This window comes from Juglans microcarpa x Juglans regia, chromosome 5D (assembly GCF_004785595.1).
Source record: "Juglans microcarpa x Juglans regia isolate MS1-56 chromosome 5D, Jm3101_v1.0, whole genome shotgun sequence".
Lineage (NCBI taxonomy): Eukaryota > Viridiplantae > Streptophyta > Magnoliopsida > Fagales > Juglandaceae > Juglans > Juglans microcarpa x Juglans regia.
This window is the reverse complement of record NC_054602.1, coordinates 26,775,121-26,792,590: the sequence shown is the minus strand read 5'-3', so window position 1 is coordinate 26,792,590 and position 17,470 is coordinate 26,775,121. Positions and strand designations below refer to the sequence as shown.

Sequence of the window (17,470 nt, the reverse complement as noted above, 5' to 3'; positions counted from 1 at the left end):
TGCCCGAGTCCTAATTACGGAGATTAGTAGCCGCCGTAGTTACCTTGTACCTTCTGTTACAATGAATATCCTGTAATTGGTCTGCCACCTTATGTTGACTAACTTTATGTATATTTGGATGATGTAATATTTTGGGATTTAATGAAGGGCGAGAGTCTCCTTTTTGCCATGGAACTTAGTATCTTGTACTTAATAGTTAGCGTTGTCATCACAACGTATTCTGCTTAAACTTCCATTGCATAGACATATATCATTCATGTGTACTTCCCTCTAGAAAATTATACGCCTATTTCAATTCCCTCTAGGGTGCTGACCGTTGGCCAGCATCCTTGGCACCATGGATCCTTGCTTAGACCTTCATGAGAAACGAGGTGCCACAACTATCACTCCATGCTTCGGTCAAAGTTCCAAGCTCACCGCAGTGAGGTAGCCCTAATGGATGCTCGACTTGAGGCCACGACAAAGGAACTAAGGGTTTGTCAGGGGGAGCGACCTCGTCTTAACACCATCATGGCAGTCTTATAAGAGGAACTCACTATGTCTCGACAAGAGATAACGCAGTTGGAGGTCGAGCTAGCATTTTCACGGGAGGAGGTTGTGATGTTCTCACCCCAAATCTCTGCAACCCGTCACATTTGAGATAGGGTGTGGGGTGACGGATTGGCACTTGGTCGCTTGTTGCCAAGGGACTATTTGCTGAGCTAGCTCAAGATCGATCCACATTCCTTGAGCTGGGTTCAGTGCAGCCAAGCACCAACACCTATTAGTGGTTAGACTCCATAGGCACCGTTCTGATGCCCAACGCCTTTTTGCCTCAGGCAAGTAATCCTGCTCCCTGAGTGTGGGCGCTTACCTGTTTGTTGATTTCACTTCAATTCGTATCACTTTTTAGAGTGCCTATTTTTTTTTAATTAAGACCTTTGTGTAGGCTTTACTTATTACTTGCATATGAGTTCTTGTGATTTTGTTTTGTTTGTGGTTTGTTGCTTTTGTATGGACCTGGTGAGGATTGGCACCCTTATGTAAGTGGTGTGGTCCTTGGAACTGCTAAGTGAGAGTGAAGCGAGCACTCGACTCTGTTTCGGCAGGAGAAACTCGACTGTGTTGGTGAGAACAAACACCCTTATGTAAGTGATGTGATCCTTGAGGTCGCCAAGTGCGAGTGTAGCGAGCACTCGACTTTGACTTGGTGGGAGAAGCTCAACTGCATTGGTGACGATAAACATCCTTATGTAAGTGGTGTGGTCCTTGAGATCGCAAGTGCGAGTGTAATGAGCACTCGACTTTAATTCGGCATGAGAAGGCTAACCAGGCCTGTTGGAAATGTCCATTGGGCTAGGTATATGAAGTAGGGAAAGTCATACGCAAAGTTCCATTGTCAGTTGAGGGGCATAAGTACAGAGGAAGATTTGTGGCCCGTCCCTTCAACCATAAGAGGTTCAGTCACGAAAAGCATGTCGATGAGCTTGTAGAGCGGACCTACCCCTACTAGGGAGAAGCTTAATAAGATCTCCAAGATTCACCCCACATTAAATGCCCATATACACAAAATCAGAAGACATACTCGTATCAAGATGGACAAACGGGAAGGCCCAGAAGGGTTACCGCATTAAATGTAGTAAAGTGGTACCTCAGAAAGGAATGAAGGTCAGGTTGCTGAGGAAATATGGCTACTAGATCTCCAAGAAGGGGAGGGAGGGGGGGGGGGGGTAAGGTGAAACTCCCACCCAAGAAAGGAGTACAAATAAGAAAGGAAAAGGAGCAAATGGTACGCTAACACTCTCTCCCTTTGTAAAAACGCCAAAAAATACTTTTTCCTAAATGACTAATAAAAGCATTGGAGGCACCCCTTGGCCAAAAAAGGGCATCCGTATTTCACCCTCTCATTTTTAAGTTAGCAGCATCACAGAGGAGGGAACCAAATTGTGGGTGTGCGAAACATGTTCACAACATTGCCCATGAAAAAAAAAAAGTCAGTGCACTATGTTATTATAGTATACAAAACAAATGTTTTCTCTCCTCCTTTGGGTTTTACCCATTATAAGAGAAATTAAATAAACCAAAGGAACCTCAAGGTATTTGTCTCTAACTTCAGTGAAAGAATTGTATCAGTAAGTGTGTGGGCACACCATTGCTATGTTTGCTCAACAAGTATAAGAAATCCTAGGCCCAAGTCAAGGATTAGGATCAAGTGAATCAATAAATTAAGATAAATGCACTAGCTTTTGGAGGATGTAAAAAGAAATAATCACAACAAAGCTGATGCAGGAGGATCTGAGTCAGATGATGCTGAGTTGTTAGACTGCTCGTTGACTGCGCTGAGATACCTAGAGGTGGCAGATCAGCGCAAATAGGGCAGGAAATCGTGGTCTTTCCTTGATTGGGACAGTTTTGGGCACATTTCAATATTTTGGTCATAACTTTGGTTACGAGTATTAGAATCGCGCATATGGCTTCAATTTGGAAAGCTCTTTTCAGCGCGCACTCGGTGTGCATCATTTTCAAAGCCAATTTCCACTATTCCCCCCTCCAATTTCCTATTTTTAGTTATTTGTTACCTTTTATGGTAATATTTCATTTACTGTTTTGGAGGTGATTCTGAACTCGATTTGAGTTCGATTTTTGACAGATTATTTCTTTTATTACATATTTAATTTTGGCATGATTATTGAGATTTTGCTATTTTTGGTAAAATTCCAATACAGTTGATTTTCAGCTATTACAGCTCAGCTTGTGGGTTGATTTGATCATTCTTGAATATTGATAATTTGAATTGAACATCAAAGACGTTTTCTCTCTTTTTTGGGTGATTCTCTTGTTTTTTTTTCTTGTGAATTATCTGTTGAAACTAGCCTGCAGAATAATCGTTATTCTGTCTGGCATCAAAAGCAGACAAGGTCCACCTCGAGTAATAAAGCTAGAGGTCATGAAGATGAAACCCGTTTGGATGTTAAGCCGAGTTGAGATAATTTGAGTTCTTTATAAATAGTAGTGAGTTGAGATAATGAAATGAGTTTTGTGGGGCCCACCTCAAATGAAAAGATGTGTTTGGATGTTAAGATGAGTTTAAATGTATTTATAAGAAGTTGAAAAAGGTTGTGAGTCTCGCATGTAAAGATGCGTTAAGTTGAAAAATGTTGTGGGTCCCATGTGTAAAGAGGTTTTGCGTTGAGTGATATTTAGTGATTTGAGAGTTAAGTGTTTGGATATTAGACTCAAGTTAAAATTAGACTGAACTAAGTTGATCTCAAGAAGTTCCAACATCCAAACGGGGTAAAGGAAAAAACGTCTATGACTGGGGCCATCCACATGATGCATGTCCTCTCACTTAAGCCTTCAAGACGATTCGTTTGGTTTTATAGATAGTCTCAACTTATCTCAGCTCAATATTAAAACACCACTTAAGTACAAACACTTTATAATTTATAATTTTTAATTTTTTCATCTAATCATTACCTAATCAGTACTTTTCCAAAACTTCCAAATAAAATATAAAAAAATTAACTTTATAAATTTCATAAAAAAAAAATAATATTAAAAAATAATATTTTAATTTTATAATATTTTTATTCAATTTTTTTTTTCTCATTTCCTAAAACCTCATAAAATATCTTAACAACCTATTTCATTATTATTTATAAATTATCTCACTATTATTTGTTATTTTTTCTTATTTCATTTGTATAACTAAACAAGACCATTGCACACTAAACAAGCAAACAGCTTGTGAATGTCGGATCATGTATGATTGAAATCAAACCCACGATCAATTAAACACGAATATCGTGAATTGCATATGACGTACTTATTTTACAGGTTGAGGTGGGGCGTCAGAGATTACTCATGCACCTCCCATTTTCAAGTACTATAAGAGTCATAAATATGGCATACACATATACCAAGCCCAAGGACCTCAAGCACGTAAGAATGGAGCTCATGAGGACTTCACGAAAAGCGTCCATGACTGGGGCCATTGATGTGGATGCATGTCTTCTTACCGAAGCCTTTAGAGTTCACTCATACAAACAAATTGATGCAGACTAAAATTTTATTGAAAGAAAGAAAGAGAGGAAGAAATAAGTGTTTGAATAAAGAGAAATAATAGTTACAGTCGTGAGTGTGTAAGCGCCGCACAATCACTTTGAAAAAAGTAAATAAATACAGAACTTACATGAAAATAAAATTATTTTTTTAATAGTGAATCCCATTATTTTTCAAAATAACTGTATGACACTTGCGCACTCCACAACTGTATGTAGTATTACTCTTAAATAAATGGTGTCATAGATTGAAGAAAAGATATGAATTTCCTTCTAGGCGTGTTAGAATGGCACTTTTCTTAAGCTAATATTCACTGCAGTCATATGGTATGCATAGAAATTATAAGCAAATTTGTTTCCAATATTAGCCCAATTTTCAACCAAGGCTGCTGCCTGAAAATGTTTGAGATGTGAAGGGAAAGTCCAAAAGAATACATGTGAGAGTAAGTACCATGCCTATTCCAGGGATGTTTGTAAACATATCTCATCCCATCATATATTTTCTCATTATCTCATTTTCTTTCCAAATATCATTCAAATACAAACTCTTTTAAATTTATCATTACAATTTTTTCAACCTAATCATTAAAACTTTTCCAAATTTTTAAACAAAAAATAAAAAGTAAATCATCTTTTTTAAATCCCAAAAATAAAAATAATATTTTAACTTTATAATATTTTTTATTCAATTTTTTTTTCAGTTTATCCAAAGTCCAATAAATACTTAATTTAAACCATTTTACTAATATTCACAAATCATCTTACTACTATTCACAAATCATTTCATCTCATCTAATTTTCTTCCTAAACATTATCCAAACACAAATACTTTTCAATTTCAAATATTTAACTTTTTATCTAATCATTACCTAATCATTACAACTTTCCAAATTTTCAAACAAAATGTAAAAAATAATTCAACGTTTTTAAATATTAAAAACAAAAATAATATTAAAAAATAATATTCTAATAATATTTTAACTTTATAATATTTTTATTTAACTTTTTCTCCTCATTTTTCCAAAACCCATAAAACATCATAACTGAAATCTTTTCACTGCTATTATCAATTCGATGAAGCTATATACAGAGTTACCTTCCTTGGCTAGCTTTCAGTTGATCATAATCACCATTATCGTTATCAGGAACTGCAGAAGTGGAAACAATGATATGGGTTCTTGGAAACAGAGAGGATGCTTCTCTTAAACAGATTGTGTTTAGTTGGCAGGGTTTCAGAACAGACCTTCTATGCAAAGTACTTGACATTCTTTGTCATATTCCAGTACCAAAGTTGTTTCCAAAATTCTGGTTTTTCACCCTAAAGAACTTTCAGCTGTTTTCTTGCTTCCTTACGCTTGTCTGGAAATAATCTCATCCCAAAACAATCTCATCTCATCTCCTTTTCAAACATAATTTAAATACAAAATTTTCAAACTAATCATTACAATTTTTTCAAACTAATCATTACAACTTTCCCAAGCTTTCAAACAAAATATAAAATAAAATTCAACTTTTTCAAATCTCCAAACAAAAATAATATTTTAAAACTATATTCTAACAATATTTTAACTTTATAGTATTTTTTATTCAACTTTTTCTCTCTCTTTTCCCAAAATCCAAAAAAATACTTAACTCAAACTATCTCACTACTATTCATAAACTATATTGCTACTATTCATAAAATTCTCATCTCATCTCATTACTATTCATAAAGTTCTCGTGAAATACTATCATCCTTCTTGTTTCCTCTCCATGCTAATTGGTCTATGCTGCTCTGGGGGGAGGGCTTAGAGGAATCTTTAAAATAAGTTCTGCTTCAAAAGGGAAGAAGATATTTATAATAATCATTTCCATTTATATGTTTCCATCCCAATTAGTTCATTGACCATAGAGCATTTGGCTCCAGTATTTTTTGCATGGGGATATGACCCTTCTATTGTGTAAAGGGGGCGGCCAGTTATCCTGCCAGATTTTATTACTTTCACCATTGCCTACGCTCCATATACAACCCGTTGCCAAACAGATGCTTTTCCATGCATATGAGGTAAGAAAAGAAGTTTTGAGATGAAGTATTGTGTAATATCTATCCATAAGCTTCCTCGATAGCAAAGCAACTACTCAACCAAATATAATTTATATGAATGATAAATTGCAAGGGGCAATAGTCATGTAGAAGCAATTTCCAATTTAAACAAAATACTCATCTACCAAAGACGATTGAAGGGACACCAAATCTACAATCAGATGACAATTTTATTTTGATTGGTACAATCAGATGGCATAATAAAAGATGAATGCTAGGGGGTACCATAAATTTACAAGAAAAGAGTAACGATTGACATGGCTGCTACATGTATCACACTAACCAACCTCTGAATTTGGTTTGCCTGGTGCTTATTCGGCGGCTATCACAAATTACACTCGTCATTAACCTAAATGACCACGAAAGCCTTTAATTGAACAGATGCCTATCATCACTCTATAATATACAGATGCCTAACATTCAACAATACTGACTTCATATATGTTGGTTAAATAAAGTCTTGAAGCATATTTTCGAATATAGAAAATACTATGCTATACATCCTAGCTTAGCAATATGGGGGAAATGCTTTTACATAGCTTGATCACACTGTTGGCTTGAGCTCAAATCCAGAGCCGGGATCATCACTGCAAGGAAAAACCTCAAGGCCAGTAACCAGTGCATCTGCTGGACCCCGACGACACCTTTGCTCCATCTCCTGCACAGCATCATGGCTCCCAGAGAACAGAGCTTCCACAGAGCCATCCCTCTTGTTACGCACCCAACCTTTAAGCCCCAATTGGTTAGCATTATCCGCCGTCCATTTCCTGTAGAACACCCCCTGCACTCTTCCCCTTATCGCCACCCTCACCTGTACTTAAAACACAAAATTCGTTAAAACCTTAGTTGGAAAGTTACAAATTATAACCAGGCCGTGACTGATAAATCAAGAGAGAACTATTGAGAAGTCTCACATAACTTAAGAACAAACTCATCCTGGGTTTTATAAGGAGTTATCCCACTCCTCTTATTAGGCCTTTTATGAGGAGAAATGAATGTTTCTATATGGTATCAGAGCAGGTTAATCTATGACTGATGATAGGCTCCTGCGACCTACCCACGATGATGATAGCAGAAATACCGGCCCACACGTGAGGGGGCCTATTGAGAAGTCCCACATTGCTTAGGAGCAAACTCATTCTGGTTATCCCACTCCTCTTATTAGGCATTTTATGGGGAGAAATAAGTGTTTCTATAAGAACCACTACTAAAAAACATGACTGAATCAAAACCCATTGTCACTAAGTATGAATTTAATACAGAGCAACCCACCATTTCCATAAGACTAAAGACCTATGCAACGCCAAATAAAATACTACCATTAACGAGTTTAGAGTGACCAATTGCACATGAATCGTGGAAAAACCCAGCGAGACAGCTAATTAGAACAGCTAATTAGAACCAATTATTAATTAATTCATATTTCACGGTGACCCATTACCCAGTTCTGACGAACTGGAAAACCTAGAAGAGTCCAGAAAAAATCTCATAATCATGAATTACCGAGTGAATCGAGAGCCCCATTACTCAAAATATGATTGTAAAGCTAGAGGGACAGCCAATTATCATAAATTAGCGTACCTAACAGCCACCAATTACACCCATATGATTGAGAATCTTAGAGAGACCACTATAACATATTATTACTAACGAAAGTTAAAGGTAGAGCGAGATGGGTATGTACCGTTTTGGTTGAGGGCTGGGTGGTGGAGTCCTGAGCTGCAGCCTGATAAGTGTTCATGAGGGGCAGAGAATGACGAAAAGGAGGTGAACGAGGTTGGAGCAGAAAATGAAGAGGAGGACGAGGAAGACGAAGACAAGGGCAAAGCGAAAGAGGAAGATGAGAAGGATTATAGTGACGAAGACGGAGATCGGGGAGTCTAGGAAGACAACTAGAAACATTGTTGCTCTTCTTCTTCGCCGTGCATTTTTGTGGAGAATTTCGGGAGACGAGGAATCTACTACTTGATCTGTGCTGGCGAAACAGTGGCCACAGTGGTTGAGGGATTGCCGATGCCATTCGATCTGGTTGAATTGGACTTACAAAGCACGCTACTGTTTCCCAAGGACTTTCTGGAAACCATTCTTGACACTTGACATGTATGTCTGGCCAGAAACACTTTTAAATAATGAGAAATTCTATTTATATTTTTAAATAAGTGATTGTGTATGCAGTCTTATTAATAAATGAGGATAAAAAAAAGAAATTATTTTAAAAAGGATATTATTGATACATGAGTATAACTTCCACTCCAACTTTATGTTGGCTAAAGAACAAAACTCCATCAACATTAAGTTCGAGAAAACCAGTAGAATGAGGTTTCAAGCTGCACAGTTTTTGGATTTGAACTTGAAGACTGCACCAGCTTGTTGTGGAATTTCTGCAAGGATAATGCATGAGCAATCACTTGTTTAGGTGCAAAAGAAATATTCTCATGAATCCTCTTATTTCTCCTAAATCATAATCCCCTTGCAATTAAGAAAAAGTTTGAAAATCATCCATAGTCCCCTTCTCAACAACACTAACTCCAAAAAACTCTGAGGTTCTGCACTCTCAAACAACAAAGGCAAATAAAGTTTTCAGACCTTTGTTAATTCAAGACAGTAGACAAGAGCATGTGATAGGCCATTCTCTTCAATTTTGCAGAAGTAACACATTGTGTCAATCTCAACATGTTTCTGTCTTCGGTTACTACAAGTTGGTAAACAGTTTTTACATGCCCTCCAAGCAAAAATTTTTATCTTCTGAGGAATCTTTAACTTTCACAATACTTTCCACAAAGAGTTTTTTGGATTACTTGTAGAGCTTTCACCAACAGACTCCTCACTGATACTTTTAAAGAATTTGTATGCATTGTTAACACTGAAACACCCATTTCTCTCATGACTTCAGATCCATTTATCCTCATTGCCTTCTGGACAAATAATAATCTTAAGGATGTCAGCAGCTACAATTGGTTTGAAGAGAGCCCTAACTGTTTTGAACATTCCACCATCGAGTATCAATAGCAATAAGTGAATCAATTGTCATTCCTCTCCCTTTCCTCCATTGCATTCAGTTCAGCTTGCAATATTTTGTGACCAGGGACTGAGGGATTTGTCCACACTTTTATCAATTTCCCATCACCCACAAGCCACTGGCAACCCTTGAAAAGAAAAGACTTGGCTTCCCATATTCCTCTCCAAGCATAAGAAGGGTTATAGCCCAACTTTGAATAAAAAAAAAAAAAAGTTTTTGGGAAATATTTAGTTTTAAAAACTTCATGAAGCAGTGTATCTTTCTCTTGTAAGATCGTCCACCCTTGTTTTGCTAAAAGAGCCAAATTGAACAACTTCAAGTCTTTAAAGCCTAACCCTCCTCTAAACTTTGAATTACACATTTTCTTCCAACTAATCAAGTGGATTTTTTTTTTTTTATCATTTTCTTTTTTACCCCACCAAAATCGAGCCATCATACTCTCCAACTCTTTACACAAACAATCAGGTAGCTTAAAACAGCTCATGGCATACGTTGGAATGGATAATGCTACTGCTTTAAGCAAGACTTCTTTTCCTCCTTGAGACAGTTGATTTTTTTTCTAAGATTGTAATTTCTGCCATACTCTATGATTGATCCCAGAAAATGCATTTGTTTTTCTTCTTCCCACCATAGGAGGCAGTCCCAAATACTTTTCATATTATTGAACATTACTACTCTCCCCCACAACACCCTTATATCCTCTTTGATAGTATTACTCACATTCTTGCTGAACACCATAGAGGTTTTATCCATACTAATCATCTGTCCAGATGCTAACTCATACTTTTTCAACATATCTTGAATAGACTTATTAGAATTGATATCTGCTCTACAGAAAATGAAACTATCATCAGCAAACAACAAATGATTTAATCTAGGAGCACCTCTGCAAATCTGAATACCAGGCACAGAAAGCTTATCAACAACTTCTCTAAGTAGATGGATTAAACCCTCAGTGCAAAGTAGAAAAAGATAAGGGGATATTGGATCCCCTCGTCTCAGTCCCTTGGAATAATTGGTCCTTTTGGAACTCCATTGATCAGAACATAAAAGAAAATTGAGGACACACATTTCATAATCATATGAATCCACTTGGTCTTAAAACCTAACTTGGCCATGATTTGCTCCAAGAAGTCGCATTCTACCCTTTCGTATGCTTTACTCATGTCTAGTTTAAGGGACATATAAACTTTTTTCCCTTTCATTTTCTGTCTTAAAAATGTATAAGCTCATAAGCCACAAGGACATTATCTGTGATAAGTCTACCTAGCACAAAAGCAGTTTGTGATGCAGAAATGATACTAAGCAGCACTTGTTTGAGTCTATTAGCCAATACTTTTGTAATAAGCTTGTAAGTGACATTACACAAACTTATGGGTCGAAAATCTGCCACTTTCAAGGCTAAATTTTCTTAGGAATCAAAGTGATGAATGTGTGATTGAGATCATTTGGCAAATCTCTAAAATTAAGGGCATGTAAGACAACAATAGTGACAGATTTACCAATGATATGCCAGTATTTTTGAAAGAAAATAGGAGAGATGTGCTTTTGTTGGATGCATCTGCTTCAAAGCTTGAGCCACCTCTTCTTCTCTGTATCTTCTAGAAAACTCTTTATTCATCTGCTCAGTAACCCTTCTACCAATATTTGTAATTGAATCCAAGCAACCTCTTTGTGACGACCAAGACTTTCTAGGCTTTTTGTGTAAATATATATTTTTAAACACATCCCATGAGAGTTTCGACCTTCATAGGAAATTAAGGTTTGAAGGCCAATGGAACTAGGGTTCACGCCCAACTCAAGATCTTGCATGCCAGTTATCATCCAATAGAGCTTATGTTTAGGACTTGATGAATCTAGATGGAAATAAGGGAAGAGAGGTGAGAAGGATCTAGGGTTTGTAGGAAGAAGCTTTGTGACACTTGTCACTAGGGTTGTACACCGATGGGTTCGGCGTCGGTTTCAGAGCAAAATCGAGACACCACCGACATCTGCCATGGGTTTGGGGAGAGAAAACTGATCATATTGGTCTCGACATGCGTTGGTGCGGTCTTCGGTCTACCATCTGCGTCTTCTGTGAAGGAGGAGGAACTGAGGAAGAATGAAGAAGCGTCGCGCCGTCGCTACCATAGAAGAAGAGAGTTGCAGAGACTAGAGAGGAAGAAGACGACGTGGGGAAGAAGAAGAGGGGTGGGGGGGGTTATTAATTCATTTTGAAACAGCGCCGTTCTATTATAATTTTTTTTAAACTTTCAGGCTCTAAAATGACACCCTTTCACTCATTTAAGTGAAATGATGTCGTTTTATATACATATATTCAAAAAAAAAAAAAAAAAAAAAAGACCGGATCGGCCAGTTCAGTGGTTTTCTAGGGTTTCAAACTGGCGTTGAACCGCTGATATCGATTTTTCTTCAATTCCTCTCGACGGCCGACAGGTTCTTTACCGGTTCTGTGCTTCGGCGGTCGGTCTGATTGGTTCAAGACTGGTTCCGGCGGTTCTTGTGTAGCCCTACTTGTCACTATGGGAGAGAGGTTCTAGAAGGAGAGTGATTAGATTATGGAAAAATGGAGCCTAGGGAAGGCCAAGAGGCCTTGCACGACAACCATGGAGAAGGAATGTTTACTTTTTGCCATGTGTCATACATGCAAAAAGGTAGGTGAAAAGCTTTGTCTTGGGAAAGGGCAAAATAAAGCTTGGGAAGAGGAGGTTACACGCCTAGGAGGATTTCTAGAAGAATCTTGTGTAAGATATTTTGAGATGGACTGCTAGGGCGAGGGAGTTTGTGCAATTTTGGACCAATCATATGCTTGTCCAAAAGTGTGGTGAAAGAAGATCTTCTTTGAGAAAAAGAGAGAGAGTTTTCGGTAGCCCATGCACGCGCACACACACACACACCTCACATACCATTAGGCATACATGCACGCATGTAAGAAATTTAGGAAGGTTTGAGCTTGATAAAAGACCTTTTAGCCATGAGGTCATTGAACCAAGACATGAAATGAAGGGGCAAAAGAGGAAAGAGGCTTCAGTTTTAAGGAAAGAGGCCCCACTTGTCCAAAAGGTCCTATTGTGTTTCCAACACAATAAAATGATGAGCTAGAGGAAGAGGCCTTAGGGTGACATGCCACTTGGCATCCATGCAAGGAACATTGGCTTGTGTAGGAGGTTAATTTTGTGTCTATAAATATGAGAGGAGCCAAAAACCCTAGAACTTTTAGTCACTTTGTGAATTGCTCTTGAAGTATTCTGCCGTCACCTTCTCTTCAACTTTCTATCATTTTCTTACCATCCAAACACTCTCCACAATACTTTCTTCTCATCCAAACATTATTTGGAGGATAGGCAAAGTAAGAAGATACTTTCAGCTAGAAGTTTCGGTTCTTAGTGAGTTCATCTAGAACTCATGCTCACACACACACATTTGAGGTAGAAGGAGTTTGCTCATGTTTTGAAAGGTTTTTCCACATGAACCTATGTTTTTATGCACATGGTTAGATTAGGGTTTTTCTTCAAGGAAGATAGATGCAACAAGTATGGTGTTTTTGAGGATAAAGGCCACGACTCTAGTGTTTCTATGAGCTAGAGTTTTGATGTAGATAAGTTTCGGACTCCAGGGAGGAAGATCCAAATGTTTGGAGTCCTTTCTTGGAAAAAAATTGTCAAGAGCACAACACTTAATCACATGGGTTAGGGTTTTCTTGAATGATGAACCTAACGAGTATTATATGTATTTTCAGCTTGCTTGCTATATATTACAGATCTTTATAAGTACACTTCAAATTTATACTCGGATATTTTGTGTATATGTTATGTGAACTTGTTGGTTGCATAGTTTTATGCAATTGTTTATGATATTAATGTTTCTTCCATGTGATATAATCTCTTTATAGCTTTATTGTCTAATGTATGAATAGAATGGCCTTTTGAATGTATTTATGTTCTGAAAATGGAATAAGAAACCATATTAGGGTTCGGGTTGCACAATGTTTGTTTTGTATATGAATATTTTTTATTGACCGAATCTTGTATGGGACCAAATTCAAGAAAATGTTGTCTATGATCACTAGATTGTTTCGCCCACCCATGAGTATTTATTGTTAAAGTTTTGTTTAACACATTAGAAGATTCTAAGTTCATGAAAAAGTTAATTGGAATGCATGTTATCAACTTAAAGGTCACGGTTATTAGTATGGATGAGGTATGATCAATTGGTGTTTTAAGTTTCATGAGCTAAAAATGATTATTGGATGTGCTAGGGTTTGTATGTTTTGGCCATTACATGGAAAGTATTGAATTTTTGATTCTTGATTGATGTTCAATGCCTTAGAATTTTTATAAAAGAACATGTTCGCATGTTCTAATATTTTCAAGTCCTAACACGAAATGTATTAGAATTGTATGTTTGCATGTTGTATGATCATGATGAAGCATTCATCATTTGTATGTGTCTCATAAAAGTTCTAAGTTTCATTGTCATGTCACATACATTGAGATTGTGAAAATCCTTTGAAAGAAAAAGAGTCTTTTAAAATTTTTATCACGACCCCAAAGGCTAGGACGGGAGAATGTCCTAGTGGAATTCCTCTGTCCTCTCAGAAGTGTTTAAAATGGAGGGATAACCCCTGGGTCAACGAAATACTGTTAACAGATCTCGAATGGTTCCTAAAAGAAAATGATACTGGAGCGGGATCGCACCTAAAGCCAGTGGGTTTCCTACGGTGAAGACGAAAAGCGAGTTGCCATAATATGAAAGTTATAAGTAAGACATAGTCACTTTGGTCAAAGTGACCAATGGTTGATGTGGTAACTAGCGGGGAACACACAGTGCATAGGGAGCCGTGAGGTATTCAATTATATGTTAAAGTTAAGAAAGGCCTTGAGCTCAAAGCTATGTTATATGAACAAGTATGAAATGAAGAAATACTGTTTTATGAATGAAAAGGTTATGAAAGTTATGTTTTACGCGATGTCTTTTTTGAAAGGTTAAATGCATAAGTAAAGTCTCATGTCCATGCATTCATTGTTAAGTTTGCTTTCATATGCTCACGATATCTGTTACATGTTATTTGTTTACTTACTAAGATTTCTCGAAATCTCACTGTTGTATTTTCCACTATCATTTCCCTATTTGGAATGATAGAAGTCATGATAGGAATCCTAGAGGCCACTAATGAAGAAGCGCAAGAGGACGACACCTCTTCTGGAGAGGATCATGCCGGTCTTAGGTTTGACTGTGCCTTCCATTTTGCACCATCTTGAGTCAATTGATCGAGCAATCACTGAAATACTTCAGGACATTGAGAAGTTTAAAATAAGCCACAATCGGGACAAGGACCGGGCTTTAGAGAAGCAAGTGAAGCTCGATTCTCACTCAGGATAAAGACCTATGTAAGGGGACCACTTTTGGGAAATGACCCTCTTTTGATGATTGGATGTTTTGATCTCGTGTTTTGGGAGTTCTTTTGGAAACTCTTAACTACTTTTGATGACTATTATGGTATATGAATTATTGGGATTTTATGTTCTTCGGTACCATAACTATTGTTCCATTATTTGACTTAAGTTGACTTTTCGCTGCGATATACTGTATACTACTAGTTATCATTAAGTGCATTACATCTTATCTGTCATGTACGAGAGGTATGGAACCTTGTGTCGCCTATCCTGGCGCTTTAGTATTCCGCCAAATCCCAAGCCCGCTAGGGGCGCCATACTCTTTGATTTGAAGTTGAAAACAACTGTTGCAAATACCCTACAATCAAATTATCAAGTTGCTCCCCTTCTTTCCAATTTCCATAATCATCTTGTAGCTTTTTTACATGATTCTTTTTCCTTCTATGTGATGCCTTTGTATGAAGATGTTTCAAATTTTGATCCACTGCTTGCATCCACAAAGCCTTTGATCGTTGGTTCCACATTAGTTCTTCTCTTCCGAGCTATTTCTGAACCTGTTCCCTTGCCTGTATATTAACACTCATATCAGAACAGGTAGGATATTTTTCCTGTAGCAATGGAAGTCTTCTTCTTGCTGCATTGAGGTTGGTTTTTGAAATTTCCAAAAGTTTGCTTGTTCCAACTAGCCAGTTTCATTCCACAGCCCAAAATCATTCTCACATCTCGCATGTTACTCCCACTAGACCCCCCTCCAAGTTTCTTCAATAATACGTTTGCACCCTTCCTCGCCCACCCACATAGCTTCAAACCTAAAAGGTTTACTTCCCTTCCACCCTTCATAAGCTTCAGTAGTATCTACCCACAAAGGGATATGATCAGAATATGCCACACTACCATGGGTGACAGTAGCCAAAGGAAATTGATTACACCACTGAGCGTTGGCCAAAAATCTGTCTAACCTCTCACTAATGGAAGAGGATCCCTCTCTTCTATTACTCCAAGTATATGGTATACAACCATACCCCAGGTCTCTTAACTCACACTCGCTTAACACAACTCTAAATTCTGCCATTTATTCTTCATGTCTATCTTGACCACCCATTTCTTAGTACATCCACAATGAGTCCTCTCAGGTATTTAATAGATCTGTCTGCCAACTGTAGAGAGATGGTGGTCGGCTTTGCTTCTCTAAGATCTAGTTTCCTAAAAATAGAGAGATGTATTAGATTAATACTTGCCACTAAGTCACATAAAACTTTATCAAAATATGAATTTCTTATAGTGTAAGTGATCGTGAAACTCCCCGAATCTTTCAACTTAGGCGGCAACTTCTTTTGTAAAATTGCACTGCTCTCCTCGGTCAGCATTACAGTATCATGCTCATCAAACTTCCGCTTGTTTGATAATATATCCTTAAAAAATTTTGCATATTTAGGCATTTGCTCTAAAGCTTCAATGAGAGGAATATTAATATGTAGTAGCTTAAATATACTCAGAAATTTCGAGAATTGATTATCAATCTTATGTTTTCTTAATCTTTACAAAAAAGAAAATGGTGGATCATAAATTGAAGGAGAATAAGTTTCAGAATTAAACTTACTGGATTTCTTAGGTTTTGCAACCCTTTATTCTCTTTAGTCTTCTCAGCTTGCTGCTCGGTCGCATCTTGCTATGCTTCTTTCACCTTGTACTCCGTTTCCTTCTTCTCGGACTCTTTATTTTCGGCAGCTTTTGCATCTTGCTCGGAATTTACTGTTTGGTCATATGTCCACCCACTTCTCAATGTTATGGCATTGACATGTTCCTTCGGATTGGTCATAGTGTTGCTCGGTAAAGTCCCTGCTGTCCTCTCTGTAAGCATGTTTGAGAGCTGACCGATTTGCGTCTCAAGATTGCGGATTGAAGTCGAGTTGTTTTGTATCACCATATCATTCTTTTGCATGTATGCATAAGCATATCTTTAAGTATCGGCTTCTTCTCTTGTTGTGGAAAATATTGAGGTGGTCAACCGACACTTGGTTATTACTCCATGAAAAGTAAGAGTGATTTCTCCATCTGTGATTGAACATATTTTGAATAAGGATTATTTTGACGTTGAAAATTAGACACATAATGAGCTTGTTCATAACTCGGTTGGGCAAAATGATTCCCCACTTGACAATCTACACTTAAATGATTTCCTGCGCAATGATCACAAACAACATTAGTTTGAATATCATTAACGTTCATTTTACCTAGTTGTTTGGATAGATTTGCCAACTGAGCCACAATTGTAGACATAGAGTCAAGCTTAACAATGCTTGCCACCTTATTTGGCATTGCTCTCTGTGGCCCACTGATAGTTGTTAGACGCCAACTCTTCCAGAAGTTCATATGCAGCTTTAGGGGTCTTACTCATTAATGCTCCTCCTGCTTCTGCATCAACTATAGATCGATTTGTGGGTCCCAAACCATTGTAAAATGTCTGTACTTGAAGCCAGGCTGGGAGGTCATGATGTGGACACTTGTGCAATACATCCTTGTATCTCCCATGCCTTATATAATGATTCACCCTCAAATTGGGTGAAGGTAGTGATATCATTCCTTAACTTCGTTGTCTTGGCTGGAGGGAAATATTTTGCTAAGAATTTTTGTGCCAACTGCTCCCAAGTGGTGATGATGCCAGGCGACAAAGAGTTCAACCAAGGTTTTGCTTTTTCCCTAAGTGAAAAAGGAAAAAGTCTCAATCGAATCGCATCATCTGTCACTCTGTTGTGTTTAAAAGTATCACAAATTTTTAGGAAATTTACAATATGGACATTAGGATCCTCTTGTGATAGCCCCCCAAATTAGACAGTTTGTTGAATCATTTGAATGATGGCTGGTTTGATCTCGAAGTTATTGGCTTGTATAGTTGGCCGCCTTATACTAGATGTCACCCCTTGACAGAGGG

At 37.5% G+C, this 17,470-nt stretch overlaps 1 protein-coding gene and 1 non-coding gene across 2 annotated transcripts; one reads left to right on the top strand and one right to left on the bottom strand.

Moving 5' to 3' along the window:
• Positions 1-6,324: 6,324 nt before the first annotated feature.
• Positions 6,325-8,237, bottom strand: LOC121266242. Its single transcript, XM_041170017.1, has 2 exons — positions 7,808-8,237; positions 6,325-6,934 (listed from the first exon to the last, which is right to left on the bottom strand). The coding sequence occupies exons 1-2, from the start codon at positions 8,141-8,143 to the stop codon at positions 6,668-6,670; spliced, it is 603 nt and encodes a 200-aa protein (XP_041025951.1). The 5' UTR covers positions 8,144-8,237; the 3' UTR covers positions 6,325-6,667.
• Positions 8,238-17,024: 8,787 nt separating this feature from the next.
• Positions 17,025-17,129, top strand: LOC121266650. Its single transcript, XR_005940871.1, has one exon. It is a non-coding gene; the product is annotated as a small nucleolar RNA R71 (small nucleolar RNA).
• Positions 17,130-17,470: the final 341 nt, after the last annotated feature.